Raw genomic sequence first — 20,047 nt, forward strand, 5'->3', positions numbered from 1 at the left:
ATGCTTGTATCTGCTTAGATTCACATGCGCCCACCCTTCCTCCCCTGTGGCCTAGAAGGTGCATATACGTTTCTGGATTTATCTGCTTTATCACATCTTTACTCATGCTACACTTCATGCACCTCATGTCAGAAACAAAACAATCCGAGGGACCTAGACGCGTGAAGGCCATGGGTACAGTAGACGTCACACTAGGGATAGTATTACTGGCACACCCTGTCGAAGTCCCTTTTCGGGTTTCGAAAACAAAAAATATAATACTCGGGGGGGCTACCACTAGATGTCTGCCTATGCATAGCATGTGAATCTAAGCAGATACAAGCATCAGAAATACGATTACGGTGAGTAATGTATCCCATATATAACCTGATTTGCTACCCAAGAATAGCTGCCTGCCATTCGGAATGTGTTGTAGGTTTGCCTAACCTTGACTGATTGTATTTTTAATAAGGATGTACATTGGGTTGTAACCCATAAGTATTGAATAATTTGTATGATTGTGTTTTGTATAATGTTGATGGTACTTAACTTATAGAAGAAACTCATGAAGAAATGGAGGCAAGTGATAATGTAGCTAGGGCAAAACATTGCTTTCAGGTCGATGTAGTTAATGGGGTGTCGGTTTCACAAACCTACAGAATCATAACTGGTTTTCTTGCAAGGTCGATCATATGGGCATGGAACACCAGCTGACTGTTGATAAAAAGCAACTAAATGAGGAGGCTGCCCTTGTTGCAGGGGGGTCATGATTTAAATGATGGACAAACTATTGCCTGTGCTTGAAATCAGTATTTAGAGATGCAGGTTTACCGTTGAACTGATCAAGAATCCTGATAATTTATTCTGGTATTCCTTCATTGTTCGTTATTTTCATCCTATTTGGATCAGGTTCAGTTTGAGTAAAGTGTTACGTTTTTACTCAATTGTGTTCCAGTTTTCAAACGCAGGGTTCGACCCCCCCAATAGCCACACACAGGACCCTGTAGGAAAGCCCTTACAGCCAACCCTCTCCCAAACCTCACCCCCCAACTCCGACTGCTCGTTTAAATGAGTTGTGGAGAGATCCTCTACGATCGGGAGGCTGTAAAACACAAGCACAATCATGACTGAGGTTGAGCAAAGAGTGCTCTGTAAGGTCCATTAACACAGCAACACGTTTACATCCCAAACGTTGAGCACAGTAGGCCACAATCTCGAGAAGGAAAATCATGCACAATAGGGCAAGGAGAAAGAGTACCCCCATTCCCCTCAAACTAATGTCATCCACAACTGTAACGGTTACACCAAAGGGACTAGTACCATTTCTGACACAATGCAGTAAAAGCCATTTGTGGACATCTCCCGCTCAGTGGAGGATGAGTTAGGGGGTGGCTCCAGCATCAACATTTTTGGTGCAGTTAGTAGAATCCCATTTACATCAATGTCGGAGGACGCACCTTAACATCTGAAGGAATGGTCCATGAGGGAGATTAGAACCACAATGTCTAGAATGGTCTCCTTTATGGAAACCTGTGATTGGACCAGAAAGAAACCATCTGCTCTGCCTCAGAGGCTGAAGGGGCGGGGGAATCCACAGTTAAAAAGTTGAGATTCCAGGACCAGAGTAGCTCCCAAGAGGACACATCCTCAAATCATGAGTTCCATGTGAACACTGATGACACAGATGCACGCATACACCCACAAGCCTATTTGGATCCTGGTCATTTTATAATGCACTCTCCAGATGAGGCGTAACTAACAGTGTTATCGTCCTCTACGGAAGACAAGTTTTGATACACAGATCTAGTCACCAGTGCAGCACAGCGCTTTGGGATAAAGGCAGAGGAACCAATTTATTTTAGACTTTATAGAGGATATAGTGAAAGGGAAAAGACGTGCATCTCATTGTATACCTCTACTGGCTTCTTTTAAAGAGAATCAACCCCTCTTTAATGAAACTGGCCACCAGGCAGTTAACCCAAGGATGGAGAAGTATAAAGGCTCACCCACAGGTGCCATGTACATAAGGAGTCCATCTATTCCAGACTCTAGTGGTAGCTACTGCACGCAAAAGAGCAACATTTCCAATAGAAGTTACTGCATATCCCCAGACAAGGAAAGTAGACGCATATATGTGTTTGGAAAAAAAAGGCAGCCACTTCAGCAGCCTACGGCACAAGGATTGCCATAGCTATGGCGCTCATGGCCAAATATAATGGGTCACTATGGGATGTCATGGAGGGACTAGCCAAGCAAATCCCTGATTAACTACAGGGAGCCGTTTGTAAGATCTTCTCAGAGGGAAAGCACTCTGCAAATGCAATCATAAAGAATAATCTAAGCGCAGCTGAAGTAGCGAGTCGACAAATGGCGGTCATAGCTGTCGTCAAAAGACGAGAATGGCTATGGCGTATGAGGTTTAAACCAGAGACGCAGGCTACTCTTTTAGACAAGCCAGTGGAAGAGACGCACTTGTTCAGGGCGGCGGTAGAGGAGGTTCTACAAAGAGCACAGAAAGATCATGACACCCTGAAGACACTGGGGCAAATCTTGGGAATAACTTTTCAAAGTAGATGCTTCCCAGCAAACAGACGGTCCTTTTCTGTCAGCAACATTAACCCAATCAACTAGCCACCAGTAACAGACTGGGGTCAAGTTGTTTCGCAGGATCTCAAGGTCAACAAGGCACGCACTCTGCACCCTCAAGGAACATGCACAGAGGTAAACCAAGAGTAATAGGACAATCCCCAGGAGGTTCGTTGTTGGGGAGATTTATTCGTTTTATGCTTTATCCCCTCTCCTAGTGAGACCCCTAGCACTTTTCGCTGGACCTTTTTCTTGCTCTCCTGAATGAGGGGAGACTCTTCCCCTGCCGACGCGTCCCTCCCCCCTATCATTCATTCTTATTTGCTATAACCGTGGGAACTCTGGTCTTTGTTTTACCTTATTTTATGAAGACATGCTTTCACCCATATCTCTTAAAGCCATACGTGTTTCACTTTTGCAGCACACAGCACCCTATGTGCAGTGTTGCTGGGGACCCTTTGGGTTCTCCTTTGATATTCTTTCATTTTCCTTAAAAACTACTGTTCTTGAGGAAAGAGGGGTACTTTTTATCCTACCTAAACTTTTACTTTTGAGAGATCGTTACACCCCACCCTATGTGGAGTGCTGAGGGGATACCTGGTATCCCCCTTCTCTCTCCTCCTATAACATTTTGGTTACAGTAACAACACTATAGTTATGGCTGGTGGCAGCAGACATGTTCTACCGAATTCTGTGCAATTTTCCACTGCAGGCTGTATTCACAGCTGTGATTATGCACAAAAGGGTCACCTATGTTCCAATATGGTGGCGTCTTTCTTTTTTTTTGCCATTTCTTGTGTAGTATTTCTTTCTTGGCCCTTCTTCTGCCATCCTGGGAGGGAAAGGTCTTGATGTGAGTTTTGTCTTCGGCGGGAACCCTTTGTGTGGCCGACTGAGGCTCCAGTGTGTCTCTTGAGGACAGGAAGAATGGGAGGAGCACAAAACTCCACTATCCTTTGTCTGCTGATGTGCTTGAATGGAACCAGTTCCCACTGGGGGGCAGGCTGTCATAATTGCACTGCCTCCCACGGCTTTCTGTAAACTGCAGGGAGAGTTTGCAGAGGAATGAATAGGAAATCCTGATAAAGTGTGAGGTTCTGAGACGGAAGGCAAGTCGACCACTGGAACAGAAAATCCGAAGCGGCAGACCTTTCCAGTAACCGCAAAGAGACCAGTGCTATCCTGACCCTGTTTTCTAATCAACAGAGGAGCTCTGAAGAGGACAACTCCTTTCCTTTGGCTGTTGGGACCAACTAGCTATAAGACGACCTGCAGAACGAGCCATCCCCCGCCGTGCTGTGACCTGCTGTTCCCGGGCTGCAAACCACCAATAGTCTGGGACCTCCAACCCAATTTCAGTGTACAGTGTATTGTCTTCCCGTGAACGAATACTCCCTGAACTTGGGTGAGCTCATGTTGGGCCTCCAGAGACAAGACCCCCTCCCCCTCCTCAAAGTGCCCTCGCCAGAGTGCAGGACTGAAGAATCGAGGCAGATCGATGGATCGACCGTGCAGTAACCGTTCACTGTTGGCCTGCGGTTTTGGCACCCTTTTTTGCAAGCACCAACGTGGGAGTCAGAAGAATTTCTTGAGATTCCCACCTTTCGTCAACATGACGAAGGAATAGGAGACCGGGTCCATCACTGCTGCACAGGAAATAATCTAGCTTCTTTAATACTCCTAAGGTACTGTGGGGCTCAGGGTAGTACTTTCCTCAAGGTAATCTGTCACTCCTGAGTTGCTGGAGTGCTGTATCCGGAGTTGGGGGTTTTTCCATACCCGTTGCCCAGGCCTAACAGCTTGTGTACCCATAGGGAGTCATGTACAAGGTCCCGACTAACCTTTTTATTCCAATAAAGCATTCTACTGAAACGTAAGTAATGTATTGGAAACTTTGCCTTTTCTGCTACATATGACTTTGCACTCCACCTCAATTTACTTTGAAGAACTCTTAACCAGTTGGAAAATTGACTGCTAAAGCATTACTCATTGCAAAGTATTACACAGTAGTAAATAGCGTTTGCTAGTGCTGCATAACCCCCTTTCCTTGTTGGGGAGAATTCTCAGAAATGTGCCTATTCCCTCTACCTCCGAGACCCCGAGCAACTTTGCTGGATTTTGAGGACTTGTTTTTTTTTTTTATCCTGGAGAGAGATATACCCTTTTTCCCACTCATGTATTTTAATGTGATTTTTGAACTTTGTGTTTCTTTTGGTTATGAAGCCTGACAAACTCCATATGCATCATCTTTTACATTGTGTCACACTGCACCATTGGTGCAGTGGCACAGGGAAGTCTTCTCGATTTCCCAAAGGTTTAAATACCTTCTCTGAGATAAACTACTGTTTCCCAGAGCAGTAAAGTGAAATTGACTTTACTTACATTTGTAACTTTCTAGACCCAGCACACACTATCGTACAATAGGGTGCTGGAGGGGTTACTTAGTATCCCCTTTGTCTAGCTTCTCATGTAACATTTTTGTTACCCTTTCCTCACTGAATGGCTGGTGGCAGTGGTTTACTTTTTACTACCATTATGGGATTTTACCCCGGGCTGCGTTCGTAGCCACGGTAAAGCACCCAGGGGTGCCATTTTTGTCAAAATGGCCCAGGTCTTCTTTTTTCACCATTTCTTTGTGGAAAGGTCCTTTTTGAGCTTTACTCTGCGCAGCAAACTAGGTTTGGCCCCTTTGTTCATTTTACCTTTGACGGGATTCACAAGTGAAACCCGCCTCTGATTCCAGGGTGTCTGGTGGGGGCAGGAAGCAAGGGAGGTGCCCGAAACTTCCTGTGCTTAGTCTCCTAGGAGACAGGAATGCACTCTTAGGTGATTGGCCGGCTGGCTGTCCGACAAAGATAAGACAGCCACCCTGCGGCTTGACTGACAGCCAGGCTGGACGTTAATGGGAGCAAGCTGTATAAAAGGCAAGGCTTTTTGGCTTGGAAGGCAGAGTCGACCACTGGATGAAGGAATCCGAAGAAGATGCCTGCTGCAACTCCTGGACCGTTGGTTTGCCTGGGGGAAGCTCTGCTGCTGTGCTGAAATTCCAAATTCGTACAGAGAAGCCTCTGCAAGGACGACTTCTCCCTTTGAGTTGGTGGGACCAATCGACTCCAAAGTAAGTCACCAGAACATCGTCTCAAAGCTGGTCGAGTATCCATTGTAGTCGCTGCTGGAACCGCGTAGCCAGGGAGAGTAACACCAGTTTGTGTGTTGCTTTTAAGCTGGCCCAGAGCTCCAGGAAGATCCTCCGGACTCCCAGGAAGCAGGACTGACCGAGCCTGAGCCCCCTCAACAGAGTGCGGTACCCCAGATACAAAGAAAGCCCATCTCGACAGCCAGAAACCGCGGTGTTGCTATTTGCGGTAGACGCGAGGAGCTGAAACACTGAACAGCCACTTGTTTGAAGTTTGCCGGTTGCGAGCGGTGATTGTCCCATTACAGTGCAGGAGTCCCCCGTAGTCCTCCCTCTTGTCCCCACCACTGAGGCCCAGGAACAATGAGATTTGCAGAGCTGCACAGGAACAGAAGTCCCCTGCTTCCCTTTCTCTTCAACCTAAAGGTACTGTAAAGTCTAAGAGAACTTACCTCTTGTTGTGTAGCCACTTTTCTTCGTTGGAGACTTGCTTGGTTGCATCTGTAGAGTTATCAGCTTCTTTACCTCCCAAGCCTAATCGGCTTGTGGTCTGCTTTGATGTCTTCTATTCTACCAAGACTTTTGTTTTTTAAACATTGGAAAAGCCTTTCTGCTTACCTGCAAGAAGTGCTTCAGTTCACCTTGACTTTTGCTAACTTAACATTGGCTGGCCTGGCTCCCCGAATGACTCTGCTCTCTCTTGCTTATGTGTTTTGCCTTCCTTACAGGACAGGGTTAACAGGCTTTGCATTGGGGGGGGCGGGGAGTTGCTTTGAAAGTACTTGCCTACTTAAATATAACTGTGTGAATACTTGTTTTATTCTGAACTCTCTTCTCTTTAACACTACTCCCAGGAATATTCAAAATGCAACAGTGATATATTAATGCCAAAAGCACCCTAGCTATTGAAGTCAGCCGAGGGTGTAGGTAGTGAATGTGTGTCATCCCAAATGGGTGTTTTCTGATTTAGAAAACTAAGTGTATTTTTGAAGTGTATTTGTGTGTTGCTTTATATTGCTTCCTTCTGAAGAAGGCTTGGTCTAACTGACTGGTAAATAAATTAATAATTGTTTACTCAAGAAATCTTGTGTGTAAGAGTCTATTGAATACTAGTCACTGTGAATCTGTAACTCCCCTACAGCTCACATTGACCTCTCTTGAAATAAGCCTGGCTGCTCAACACGCTACCAACCTGTGTATTACAGACATCTACCAATGGTTGGGTTCCTATTGCCAGGAGGTCAGGGTTGTTGTAGTGCACCCAAAGGGTACTGCATACAATCTTGCCTAACACCTTACAACAGAACATTGTCAGAGGGACTTTACAAAGTGAATTGAGTTATCATTGAGTTAATTGCTGGTGCAAGCCACTACTATTGAAGCATTCTCCTGAAAGTGGTGCTTATGTTTTCTGTTAAGTGTTGGTCTAAATAGCCTTTACCTACCTTGCCTTGTGTATATAAATTAAATGAATATTTATTACTAAAAGTGTGTGGTAGTTTCTTTTGACTAATGTGTTTACTGGGTTCATTGCACTTACCTACAGCTCACATCCTCCTCATAAAGTAAGGCTGGCTGCTTTGCCATTGTACCAAACCTTTGGGTAGTACAGACTTCTATTAGGAGTTTGGGCCTGCATACCAAGGGGTAGTTTTATAGAGTCTCACCTGCAGGTAGACTTTAAGAAAACTCCCCTATTGCCGTCGTCCTCACAAAAGCAATGACTGCAAGATTCTGGACTCCTCCCATACATCCGCAGAAGGACGCATAAACCCTTTTACCCACAGATGGGTGGGCCTTACATCAGACCATTGGGTGTTGGGCAGAGTGACCAAGGGGTGCTGCATCAGGTTACTTTTGTCTCTGTGCAGTCTACCTCTGTGAGGCCACAAAATTCCAAAAGAACACAGATCTGCTGTAGGAAATCGAGGACTTGGTGCTAACGAATGTAATCGAACTTGCACCTCGGAATCATGTAAACATGGGCATTTACTTAAAGGACAAAACAAAGAGACCAGTATTAGACTTAAAGCCATCAAAAAAGTATGTAAAAACCCCAAAGTTCAGAATGACTACCCTTCAAGGAGTCATTTCCTTATGTGAAAAGGATATGCATTTCCACTCTGGACATGAGAAGCATACTTTCATATTTCCATGTTCCCCATTCACTAAAGATTCCTGGGGTTCAAGGCAACACTTCCAGTTCAAGGTACTACTTTTTGGAATACCATCAGCACCATGTGTGTTCACGGAGGCTCTTGCAGTAGTGGCATTGCAGCTACGCAGAGAACATAAGTCTGTCCTAATTTAGAAGGTTGGCTAATAATAAATGAGGCAGGCATTTTATTTTAATTTTGTTCTCTTAACATTTTATTGCTTTTGCCATATGAAAAAGTGCACATTTATGTAGGTAACTTTAAAATCAGATTACATGAAGTGCAATTACAGTAAAGATTAAGTATTACAGAAGAGCTCATAGAAAAGAAACATGTACAAATGTGACCACTCCAATCCAAGTGTGGCATACATTGATTGACAAGTGAACATTTTTCCTAAATGAATTGTCATTCCGTTTATTGTTGAGAGATTAAAAGCACATACAACCATGAAAATTGAGGGACTTGCATCTTCTACAGAAAGCAAATGACATGCAATGGTTTGCACAGGAATTCCAGTGGCGTGGTGGAATGTTTTCCCAGTAGGAATTCACCATAAATAACAGTGTTAAATTGGTGCATTTTGCAGCTCTAAATATCGTTACAAACATTAAAAAGGTGCATCCATGAGGGCTGCGTTTGCTGCGAAATGGCCAACATTTCATATTGAACTCGCCACACATGAATGTACGCGGGCCATGACAACGACCAGTGGGGGGGGGGGTTGGGAGAAGAAGGGAGTCTCAAAACTATATTCCCTAGTGCAGTCGCACTCCAGCTCCTTAAATGCTATGACATGGACTTGGGTAGTAGACTTGGGAGTGACGCTGAGTGAGGAACAATGGCTCAGATGTTGTCAACTTGCCAAGTCTCGGTCTTTGAACTCTGGTCTACGGGTGATACAATTTAAGATTCTTTACCAGCTCCATTACACCCCTGTCAAACATGCTCATTTTGTGGTGGACTGCACAGGGCAGTGATTGAAATGTGGTGCCCCGAATGCAGGCGCCTTCCATATGTATTGGGCATGTCCTACATTCTGGGGCTCGGTCGCAGACATCCTTAGATTACGTCAATCCCAGCATCACTATCCCTGTTGAAATATTTGTTCAGGGATATTGGCAAGGTGGCTGAAACCACCAGACGTCTATTTAATGTGACTTGTGTTGTTGCGAAACGTTGCCTATTGAAATGCTGGAAAACAATAAATGCACCCTGTATTGACAATTTTCATTTGGGATCTCACACTGGTTAATGAATCTGAAGAACAATATGTACTAACTGTTTCAGCGACTTGCCGCCCCAAGGGCATTTGGGCTCCGTTCAGAAACTGTGTAATACCCTGTCCGATAGTGATTCCTCCCCCTCGTCTGCGCCTTGACCTAGCACCTCTTCCATGGCGTATATGTTAATACTATTGTGTTGATTGTGATGTACCTGTGATATGTTGGTGCTGTTATGACTCTCAAGAAAATAAAGTTTGGAGAAAAAAAAGGTGCATCCATAGTGGCCCGTGAATATAGTTTCCCAGCTGTGGAGGGTGGGTGTAATCGGAAAATATAGTATGACTGATTCTTAAATTTGTTTTTCCAGGAAAATTCCAGATGCAGGTTCTTCCACAGGTTGGCCATGCGGTACATGAAGACGCTCCAGACAAAGTATGTTCTCACCCCTCCTCTGTCTTTCTGCACTTTTATTTGTGTGCGTGGATGCCCAGAATGTGTTTGTTGTGTTCACTAATATTGATCACTTTCACTTCACCATTGATTCTGCATGAATCCCAACCATCCCTCTGCATTCAGCTGAGTGTAATCCCTCTACTGATGTAACAACTTGTATGTAACATTCTTGGCGCTACCATGCCAGTGCTAAGAATGTGGTATGCACGTTCTTAATTCATTTACCGCAATAGGGTTTGGTACTGTGAGAATACCTGCTGCCATTAGGGGGTTAATATTATTGGTTACCATTCATGTAGCACAGACACTGAAATATCCCTTAGTGGCAACAAGTGTAATTGTGCATACCCATGATACTCAGTTACCAACCTTAAGTGGCTGTGTTGACCCTGCTGGCATTGGAACCTGGGACTAGTGGCTACAGGTTCCAGAAGGAAGCCCTTAACTCAATGAGCCATCTTACCACCTCTCAGCTGCTACACGAATTCAATGTCATTCTCCTGATTAGCATTTAATTGCTTTGTTGGCCTGCCTACTCCACGTCTTGCTGTAAATTGTTATGTTTGGTTCTTGGTGAAATAAGTGAACTGAGCCAAACGTAGGTATAGTAGACTTTACTAGGTTGACACAGGAGGTAAGTTTACATGAAGTAGGTAGATTAGGTATATAAGGAGGGAGAGACATCCACCGGCCCCCTCATCTTCTAAGTTTGGGCCCCAACTGACTTCGTGGAACACACAGACACAGTTCATCCATAACATTCCACACCAACATTCTGTCAGGGGCTCATACACACAGATCTATCAAGCAGGAGGAAAAGTACAAACATAACACATCTTCCCCCTTTATAAAATCAGGAAAACAGAGGAAGAAGCAAAGGAACAATACTGTAGAACTCTGTAGAAACGATCCAAGAAAGCCATCTAACCCAGACCATACTCCATCACCAAAACTTCCATAACAAGCAATATGCTCAGAGCAAAGCTGCTTGCTCAACTCCACCAAGCCTTGAACTAGCTTACAAATAAGCTAAACTCCAACACATACATGCAACCAACTCCCTAGCGGGCCCTCAACGGACATCACACACAGGGAAGCAGCCCTCACTCATAAGACCAAACCAACAACTCGGACACAGTACCATCATCATCCATCAGCCCTTAACAAGGTGTGCAAAGACACCAGAAGAGGTTAAACACCTCCACCTGTATCCACCACCCCGGGATACCAATCCCCACAAGTAGCAACATCGCCATTCTAGCAACAAATGTCTGAACCACTAGTCCCAACACAACTCAGCAACACGTGTAAGAACCATAAAATAACCACAATGCACCTAGTGCGATTACACCAAATCACTGAAATGCACCTAGTGCGAAGGACACACATTTCACCAAACTTGAACCTTGTACCGGGACCACACGTCCCACCAAAACATCCAACTCATCAAAATGCACCTAGTGCGAAGGATACAAGTTCCCCAAAACTCGTACCTTTTTTACCGGGACCACACATCTCACCAAATGCACCTAGTGCGAAGGATACAAGTTCAACCAGAACTTGTACCTTTTACCGGGACCACACATCCGATATCACACATCTCACCAAATGCACCTAGTGCGAAGGATACAAGTTCAACCAGAACTTGTACCTTTTACCGGGACCACACATCCCACCAAAACACATATCTTATCAGAGTGCACCTAGTGCAGGGGCCAAAATCCCAAAAGAATAACCAATATACTTATTGTCACCAGAACACAAACACATCATTCACAACATATCCCTCACCATACAAGCGAAGACAAATTGGGCGTATAAGAATGGTAAGCTGGAGTTCAACACTACTACCGAGTCCATATTCTTTACCCTACAAAGTCCTTTGTTTGATGAACCTGTGAATGTAAGATATGGTTAACCAAAGTAAAATACATAATACAACTCATTATGACAGTCATAGGATACTCACACAGAGGCCACGGCAAAACAACCTCAACATCACTCCCATTCAAAGCTATTCACCCTTACAAGCCATAATAACAACTCTGCAAAGAAATGAGCTAACAGGCCTTGCATGACATATTGAGCCTTTCAGGATATTAATACCACAGTAACACTTTAGGATATCATCACAATACATAACCTCCTCTTTTCTTTTGACAGAAACAAACAAGACCCCAACAAGCAGAAAAACAATCAGCAGAGCGTCTTTAAACTTGTTGAACTGTAAGAGTAAATAAAAATGCAGCACTTTGCCAATGAAGACAATTAGATAACACCCTTTATTTCAACTTTTCTTCACTGTCTCATCACCCTTAAATGGCATCCGGTCATTTCCATTGAGTAAAACACCAACAGTACCTCACGCCGGCATGATGGCTGCATCACTCGTGTTACCAGCTGGGTTTCCTCAGAAAAGTGACAGGAACCTGCGTCGTGTTGAAGTCAACCAGTCACAGAAACTTATGATGTAAACCAGTATAGTTGCGTTTTTACAGTATCTTATACCAGTACGATGCCACTGAACTTAACCGTAGACATTTCCTCGCCAAAATCCCACGTAAATCTACCACGTGTTTCTAAAACAGTTCCCGCACCTACTTTAAAACTTGACGGCAAAATTCCCCCCCCAAAAAAAACATTTTATTAGAAGATCCCACGCTAAAAGCTGCACATCTTGTATTTTCCTGTGGGTAACGTGCCTGTAGGGATGCAGTACACTAAATAAACCTTCATGCAGCCCACCGACTGACGGAGCATTCATCGTTCAATATTTACTTCCGTGTGGAACCCGGAACTAGGGCACATTAGTCCCACGTTGGATGGTCCTTTTCTTCCAACTCCCGTAACTCATTATGTTGTTCTCACAGCGCTGCCGGGTCCTGGAATGCTGGAGGGAGCATTACACGTCAGCAGCATCGCCAACTCCCCCAGCATCCAGGTGACGTCACCATTATGATGGCGAGGGCAGTCACGGAAGGAGAGCTCCGCTCCAACCGTCGTCCTGGACCGCCGCAATGCATTCACTCGCCATGACCCACCCGGCACTGCGCAGGCCCAAAACAAAGCAGCCGCCTGGACTGCAAGCACCACGGACCACAAGAAGAGCAACCAGCAAAGCGGAGATACGTTCAACATTGTGCTGGTGCCTGCAGGGACGGCACTGGCTGTGCAACGCTACCTCAATTGTTGGCTGTTGGGACCACCTCCAACTATGTCCTAATAGCTGTCGACACTCACACATGTTCCCCAGGGGCCCTGCAGTCACAATTATGGGCCAATCCTCCAGCCAGCTCACATGCACAATGGGTAACCATTCTTCAGGGGAAAACATCCACGCCATAACGGCGTCCAACGGGGCTAATGCTACGGCCGTATGGGTCCGTTCATGTTCACTGCCCCCTAAGGTGCAAGCGCCGACCTCCATTCAATTAAAACTGGGCGGAGTCTATTGCAGCTCTGGCAAACTGAGCACGCTCACCTTATGGCCAGGGGACAGCTTGGGGTGGCCGGTGGATGTCTTTGGTGCTCAGCTCCGGTTTCCTTTTTCTTGGTGAACCTTTTTCTTTACTCCTTTCTTTTCTCCTGTTCCTTTAACACATGATCTCAAAGTTCTCCAACAATCCTCGTCGCCAATGTTATGTTTGGTTCTTGGTGAAATAAGTGAACTGAGCCACACGTATGTATAGTAGACTTTACTAGGTTGACACAAGAGGTAAGTTTTACATGAAGTAGGTAGATTGGGTATATAAGGAGGGAGAGACATCCACCGGCCCCCTCATTTTCTAAGTTCGGGCCCCAACTGACTTTGTGGAACACAGAGACACAGTTCATCCATAACATTCCACACCAACATTCTGTCAGGGGCTCATACACACAGATCTATCAAGCAGGAGGAAAAGTACAAACCTAACACAAATCCATGTTCAGGTCAGTTTTCAACCGGCCCTTAAAGTAACTGATAAACGATCACATTTCAGCAGACCCATTGGTCAGTAGTTTAAAAATGGAAGATAAACTAGATTCCAAGAAGGGTCTGCAGTTTTACAGTTTGCTGAGAAATGCGTCTCTTAGGCTGTATCTGATTTATTATGACTTGGAACTTAATTGGTGCATTTGTTGGACATCTCCATTTGTTAACCTTCCTGTTGCTCTCTTAAAAACCTTGTTACTTCGGTCTCCAGTGTCCGACGTTGCTCTGAAATAGCCAGCACATGCTGCTCTGTTAAGATTGGGACTGCACCAGACTGGCCTAGTTTGGACTCCCAGTTCTGGCTATCCCAATAATGGAAGCGTAAACCAGCGTTGATCTCTATTTTTCTGTGCAGTAACTTGGTGAAAGGAATCCATAGTAAGCTTTACCTTTCACTACATTTTTATTAACCATCGGCTGAGGGGCATTTATGAACACAAGCCTCAACTATTGTAATTGACTATATACTTGTAGTTGGGGAGAAGTCTCAGAAATTTGCTAATTCCCTCTACTTTAGAGACCCCCAGCTCTTTTTGCTGGACTTTAGGACTTTTCATTTCTAACCTGGAGAGAATTTTCCCACTCATGTATTTTTCTGTGATTTTGACTCTATATTTCTTTTGACTTTGGAGTCTGACAAACTCCATCATAGGCATCATCTTTACATTGTGACACACAGCGCCTTCAGTGCAGTGGCACAGGGGAGTCTCTTAGATTTCCCAAAAGGTTTAAATACCTTCTCTTGGATAAACTACTGCTTCCCAGAGCAGTGAAGTGAAATTGACTTTACTTACATTTTGTATCTTTCTAGTCCCAGCATACACTATCTTACAATAGGGTGGTGGAGGAGTTACTTATTATCACCTTTGTCTACTTTCTCATGTAACATTTTTATGTTACCCTTTCTACAATTAATGGCTGGTGGCAGTGGTTTACTTTTTCCTACCATTGTGTGTTTTTACAGCAGGCTGCAATTGCAGCTGCAGTAAGACTCCCATGGGTGCCAATTTTGGCTAAATGGCCCGGTCTTCTTTTTTCGCCATTTCTTGTTGGAAAGGTCCTTCTTGAGATTTACTCTGCGTGCCAAACCAGGTTAGGTCCCTTTGTTCATTTTCCCTTTGGTGAAGCCTGCCTCTGGCTCCAGCATGTCAGCTAGGGGCAGAAAGTGAGAGGTGCCCGAAACTCCCCGTGCTTAATCCCCTTGGTTACATGCACCCAAAGGTGATTGGCCAGCAGGCTGTCCTTGGAGGACAACCACCCTGCTCTGTGAGTGACAGCTAGGCTGCAAATGAATTGGAGAAACCTGCATAAAAGGTGAGGCTTTTGGCTTGGAAGGCGGAGTTGACCACTGGAACGAAGGAATCCGAAGAAGAACTTGGAAGAGACGCCGACTGCAACTACTGGACCGTTGGTTTGCCCAGTGAAGCCCTGCTGCTGTGCTGAAGCTCCGAATTCGCCTCGACTAGAGAAGCCCGGCAAGGACGACTTATCTATCCCCTTGGTTTGGTTACCTCCATATGTGAATGGGCATCTATTTACTTTGTGACACCCCGCACCCTCTGTGCAGTGTCACCAATGAGTTCTTTGGACTTCTCTTGTGAGGACTACAGTTCCCAAGCGTAGTAAGATGATGTGTAGTGTAGCTTAATTACCCTTCTCTTTTTGGGTCCAGCACACACCACCTTATGTGGGATGCTGGGGGGGGTTACATTCCAACTCCTTCTCGGACTCCTCATGTAACCTTTTGTTAACACTGACTAACTTAAATGGCTGCTGGGAGTGGTTTCTTTTTACTACCTTTTGTGCAAGTTACTAGCGGGCTGATTTCTCAGCTGCCGTACAGCACCCATGGGTGACCATTTTCCCAAAATGGCCCCCGTCTTATTTTTTTCGCCATTTTTCGTTTCAGTTCCTTCTGGGCTTTGCTTCTATCCTTTAGAGTAGATTTGAGTCCTTTGTAAATTTTACCTTTGGCAGGCTTCAACCCTGAAACCCGCCCAGGCTCCAATGTGTCTGGGAAGGCAGGAAGGGAGGGAGGGGGCCGAACCTTCACTGTCCTTTGTCTGTAGGTGTGCCTGACTGAAAACCGTTTTAACTGGGTGGCTGGCTGTCCTAGAGGACAGCCTAGCCACAGGTGAGTGATGGATCCATTGGAGTGAGTGAGTGAATGGATGGGTTCCAGGATATAAGGCAAGGATTTCTGGACTACAGATGGTCGACCACTGGAACAAGGAATCCCAGGCAGAAGACGAGCGGATGCCAGCAGCAACTTCCAGGACTGCAGAAGTACTGGTGAAGCCCTACAGCTGTGCTGGCTCTGTTTTCAAATCGACAGGGAAGACCTGCCAAGGATGAATTCATCCCTTAGGCTGGTGGGACCAACTAGACTCAAGACCACCTTCATTTTTGGCCATCCCTGACATCCTGCGACTTTCCTGGGCCACAACACCAGGTCTGGACCATTGAGTGCCTAGTCTTCCGAAGATCAAATCTGGCTGAAACTTTGCAGACAGTGTGGACTTCCAGAGGCTAGAATTCTTCAGCAAAACTCCCCTCACCAAAGTTCAGGACCGAGTAATTTAAGCAAATCAAACCAGCAATATTGGTGCTGAGAAAAAGGCGCCAAAACCACAAAGAGCTGCTGAAGTGAGCTGAATCCATTGCTGCCGAACCCTTCTCCCGAGTTCTGCCACTGAAGCCCGCCAAAGGTCCCTGCTTTTGTCACCATGACCAAGGAGCAGGAATCTGGGTCTGCAACATTGCACTAAGAAGGAAGCCAGCTACAATGTCTTCATCTTTAAGGTACTGTGGGGCTTGGGGTGTAATTACCTTGTGCCATTTTCAGTGCTGTCTAGTTTGGGAAATGCTGTTTTCTTCAAGTCAAAGTTGACTTGCATTCCTCTGTCCAGGCTTTGCATCCTGTGTGTGAACAGTAAGGCTCCCTTGGAGCCCCTGTGTTTTCTTCAAGAACTACTGACTGCTTAAGTAACGTTTCTTCTGGAGAGCTTCATAGAACTGGAACTGTCCATTTTACTTTAGCTGTACTGGTTTCCAAAGGTCCATCTTCTGTTCCTACTGGCTTTGGCAATGCTGGGTCCTCAATAGGTTTTAATTGTGAAGACTTTTATTGCTTGGAACCAAACTGCCTTTATCCCTTTGGGAATGTGTACTTATGTTATTGTTAGTTGCTGCATTTTAGAATTGATTGTGCCTTGTGTATATATAAATAAATATATTTTAATATAACCTTGAGTGAGTTGTTTTCTTGGGTCTATGTACGTACTAATTTCTTTGTACTGCGCTACAGCTCACAAAACTCCCTCCTAAAATGAGCCCGACTGCTCAGGCACTCTACCGACTTGTATAGTACAGGTCTATATTAAGAGTTGTGTCCCTGATACCAAGAGATCAGTCTTATGAAGTCCCCCACAATTGGATTTAAGAAAAATGCACCTAACAGTGGTCATAGAGACAACCAACAGTTTGTGTGGTGGATCAGCTGGCAGATGACTAGCTTCTCCAAGAGTTTGCCCAGGAATGGGGTAATGGAGATAGGGTGGTTGTTAGCCGGGCAGGAGTAGTCTGCCAAAGGCTTTTTGAGGAGATGGTGCACACAGCAGTGCTTGTGGGGTAGCGGGAAGGGGCCAGTGGCAAAGGAGTGATTGCAGAACTAGCCAAGGCTGCAGCAAGGGATGAAATGTTGTGCTTGATAGTTCTGGAGGAGCAGGGCAGCACCTGTTTGGAGTAGGCTTTTATTGAGAGGACTTGTCTAAAGCTCAGCTCTCATCCGGTGGTATGGGCGAGAAAGAGGAGAATAGTAATGTAAACCTCCGAATGGATTGGATCCATGGGTAGTTTTTAGTCTTTTTTTTTTTTTTTTTTTGGTTTTCAATGTATTTTGTACATTTTAAATTGTACAACGATCTAGACTATTCTCCTGATCCATGCTTTATTCAGAATTGAAAAGAAATGAACATTTTTTCTTAGGTCTTCTGTCCATGTAAAAAGAAAAAATGTGTATTTGAAATGGCATTGGTATAGCTTTAAGATTAACTAGCATGTTCTTGGTGCATTTTGGTTTAAGTTGATGCACAGTTTATGTAAGGGCTTCTATTTTCAATGAGTTGCCAACGTATTCTTTTTTGTGAGCTGCTAATTATAGCACCAATAAAATGTGCGTTTGTCAGAGGATCCTGCTTGGTTCCTGAGCAGCTTTAGGGGCCGATTCATGGAACAAACGTGCAGCGAAAAAGGTGGAGCAAGTAGGCGCAAGCGTGAAAAAGGAAGCGCATGGGTGCGATTCATGGAAGTCCCTATGCGTGTTTTTCTCGGGATGTGCGCCAAACGCGTGCGTGGCACACACATCATTGCAACATCCCAAACGCCGGAATGGGGAAAAACGCGTGAAAAAGAAGGGAATGGGGAAGTACTGCAGGGAAATGCACGGAACGCCCACACGCACGCAAACAACCCATATTCATGGATACGAATACGGGAAACCCGTGCACGGCAAAAGACGCACATAGGCATCAACGCGTCCGCCACACGAAGGCAGGCAGAAGCGTCCCCGCGCAAACAACAAACATGTATATACAGCTACGATGAATGCCCCATTTGTCGCAGCTCTGATCGTGGGACACCGCAGGAGGAGGATAATAGGCAGGGCCCGCATTTTTTTCCCTCGGACTAGCCTTTTTGGGATGCCTGACGACCACGTCTATGGGAGGTATAGGTTTCCACCTCGTATCATCCTAGACCTCGTCAGGGAGTGGCAAGATGACCTTACATCCCCCACCCTGTGCTCCCAAGCATTGAGCCCCTTGGAGAAGGTGCTCAATGTCCTGCATTTTTTGGCCACTGGGTCATTTCAGCGGACTACTGCCATAGTGGGTGGGGTCTCACAGGCCACGCAGTCACGCTGCCTACACCAGGTGTTGGCAATCATCACTGCACGCCCCTCAGTCCGCAGGCACATATACATGCCCAGAGCACCCGCAAAAAGGCAGGCCGTGGTCCTGGACTTTTACAGGGTGGCACACTTCCCCAAAGTGCGCAGTGCCATAGATTGCACCCATGTGGCCTTACGTCCACCTAGGGCCACTGAGCACATCTATCGAAACTGCAAGCACTGATATTCCATCAACATGCAGGTTGTATGCGATGCTAAAGGAATCATCACCTCTGTCTATGCAAACTACCCTGGCTCCACCCATGACAGTTTCATATACAGAATGTCCGCCCTGAGCCGGGCCCTGGAAGCTGGGCAGCATGGCGACACATGGCTCCTAGGTGAGTACAAATGCCTGTGCACATGCATGCAAGTGTCACACAGACAATTACCCAAACCCTAATAATCTCAACTATTATCACCTCCCCAGGGGACAGTGCCTACCCTCTGAGCAACCACATGATGACGCCAATCCGGAACCCCACCACACCACCCCAGGTAAGATACGATGCCCATATTGCAACCAGGGGCATAGTGGAGCGCACATTCGGAGTGCTCAAGTCACGCTTCCGCTCCCTTGACCGCTCTGGTGGGCAGCTACTATATGCACTCCCAGTAGTGTGCAGGATCATTGTGGCAGCATGTGTCCTGCACAATGATGCAACACGGCGGGAGGTACCGGTGGAAATGGTGGTGCCCCCACATCCACAACCACAGGCGCTGCCCATGGGAGGGGACAGGGCACGTGGCGAGGCAGCCCGGACCCAGCTTGTGGCCACATTCTTCACCTAAACTCTCACCCCTGCGGAGTGTACACAGTCCTGGCACATACCAGGTGACAATCGATGATGACAAAGAGACAGTCAACTCTCACAACCTTACCACCCTGAGAATGTTGTCACAGAAGTGCTACATTGTGTGCATCCCTAGCTACTTAAACATAACCAATCCTGTGTGACCAAAAGGAACACATGCAAGGTGTGTATCACACACCCCTGCAAAACAGTCCATCACAATCCCTGGTATGTCACCCAAACCACATCACCCTTGTCTGCTACACCATGACATTGCATGCAATAGCAAAAGGCCAAACCATGACCAATACCATACAAAGTGACATGTCATACATGAAAAATGGCATCGCTGGACATCTTTTCGACCCTGCACACCCTGGTGTCGGAAATTCAATAACTGATGCCAACGCCGCCGCCGGCCCCTGTGGCCCCGGACCATCCTCCGGCGAAAGAGGAAGCAGCACCGCCGCTCGTGCCTTCCACCCCGCCCTCGGAAACACAGGAACGGACACAGCGACTACGGACAACATGGCCACGGTGGGCAGTCTGCTGCAGCCAAGGGCTTCTTACCCGGACGAGGTGGGGTTGTTCCATGCCATGGTCGTCAAAGCGTCGGAACTCTTCCAACTGACACTGGAGGAGACCAGGAAGGAAGGTTTCCTATATCAACGACTCAAGGCCAAGAGGAAGACCATCTTGCCGGTGCATCTCCTGGGCGACGTTTGGGAGGAATGCCTGGCTTTGATGAGAAACCGGGTTACGGAGTCTGCACCCAAGTGCCGATGTTCACAGCCTT

The 20,047-nt window shown here is 46.0% G+C and overlaps 1 protein-coding gene across 1 annotated transcript in view; it reads left to right on the top strand.

The window, feature by feature from the left end:
* PPME1 (protein phosphatase methylesterase 1) overlaps window positions 1-20,047 on the top strand; it is a 491,485-nt gene that overhangs the window by 378,803 nt on the left and 92,635 nt on the right. The window contains exon 12 of the mRNA XM_069640139.1: window positions 9,451-9,515. Coding sequence (XP_069496240.1) covers window positions 9,451-9,515 — 65 coding nt within the window. The remainder of the gene's footprint in view (window positions 1-9,450; window positions 9,516-20,047) is intronic.

The sequence above is a fragment of the Ambystoma mexicanum genome, chromosome 7q (genome assembly GCF_040938575.1).
Source record: "Ambystoma mexicanum isolate Mex_15411 chromosome 7q, UKY_AmexF1_1, whole genome shotgun sequence".
NCBI classification, from domain to species: domain Eukaryota; kingdom Metazoa; phylum Chordata; class Amphibia; order Caudata; family Ambystomatidae; genus Ambystoma; species Ambystoma mexicanum.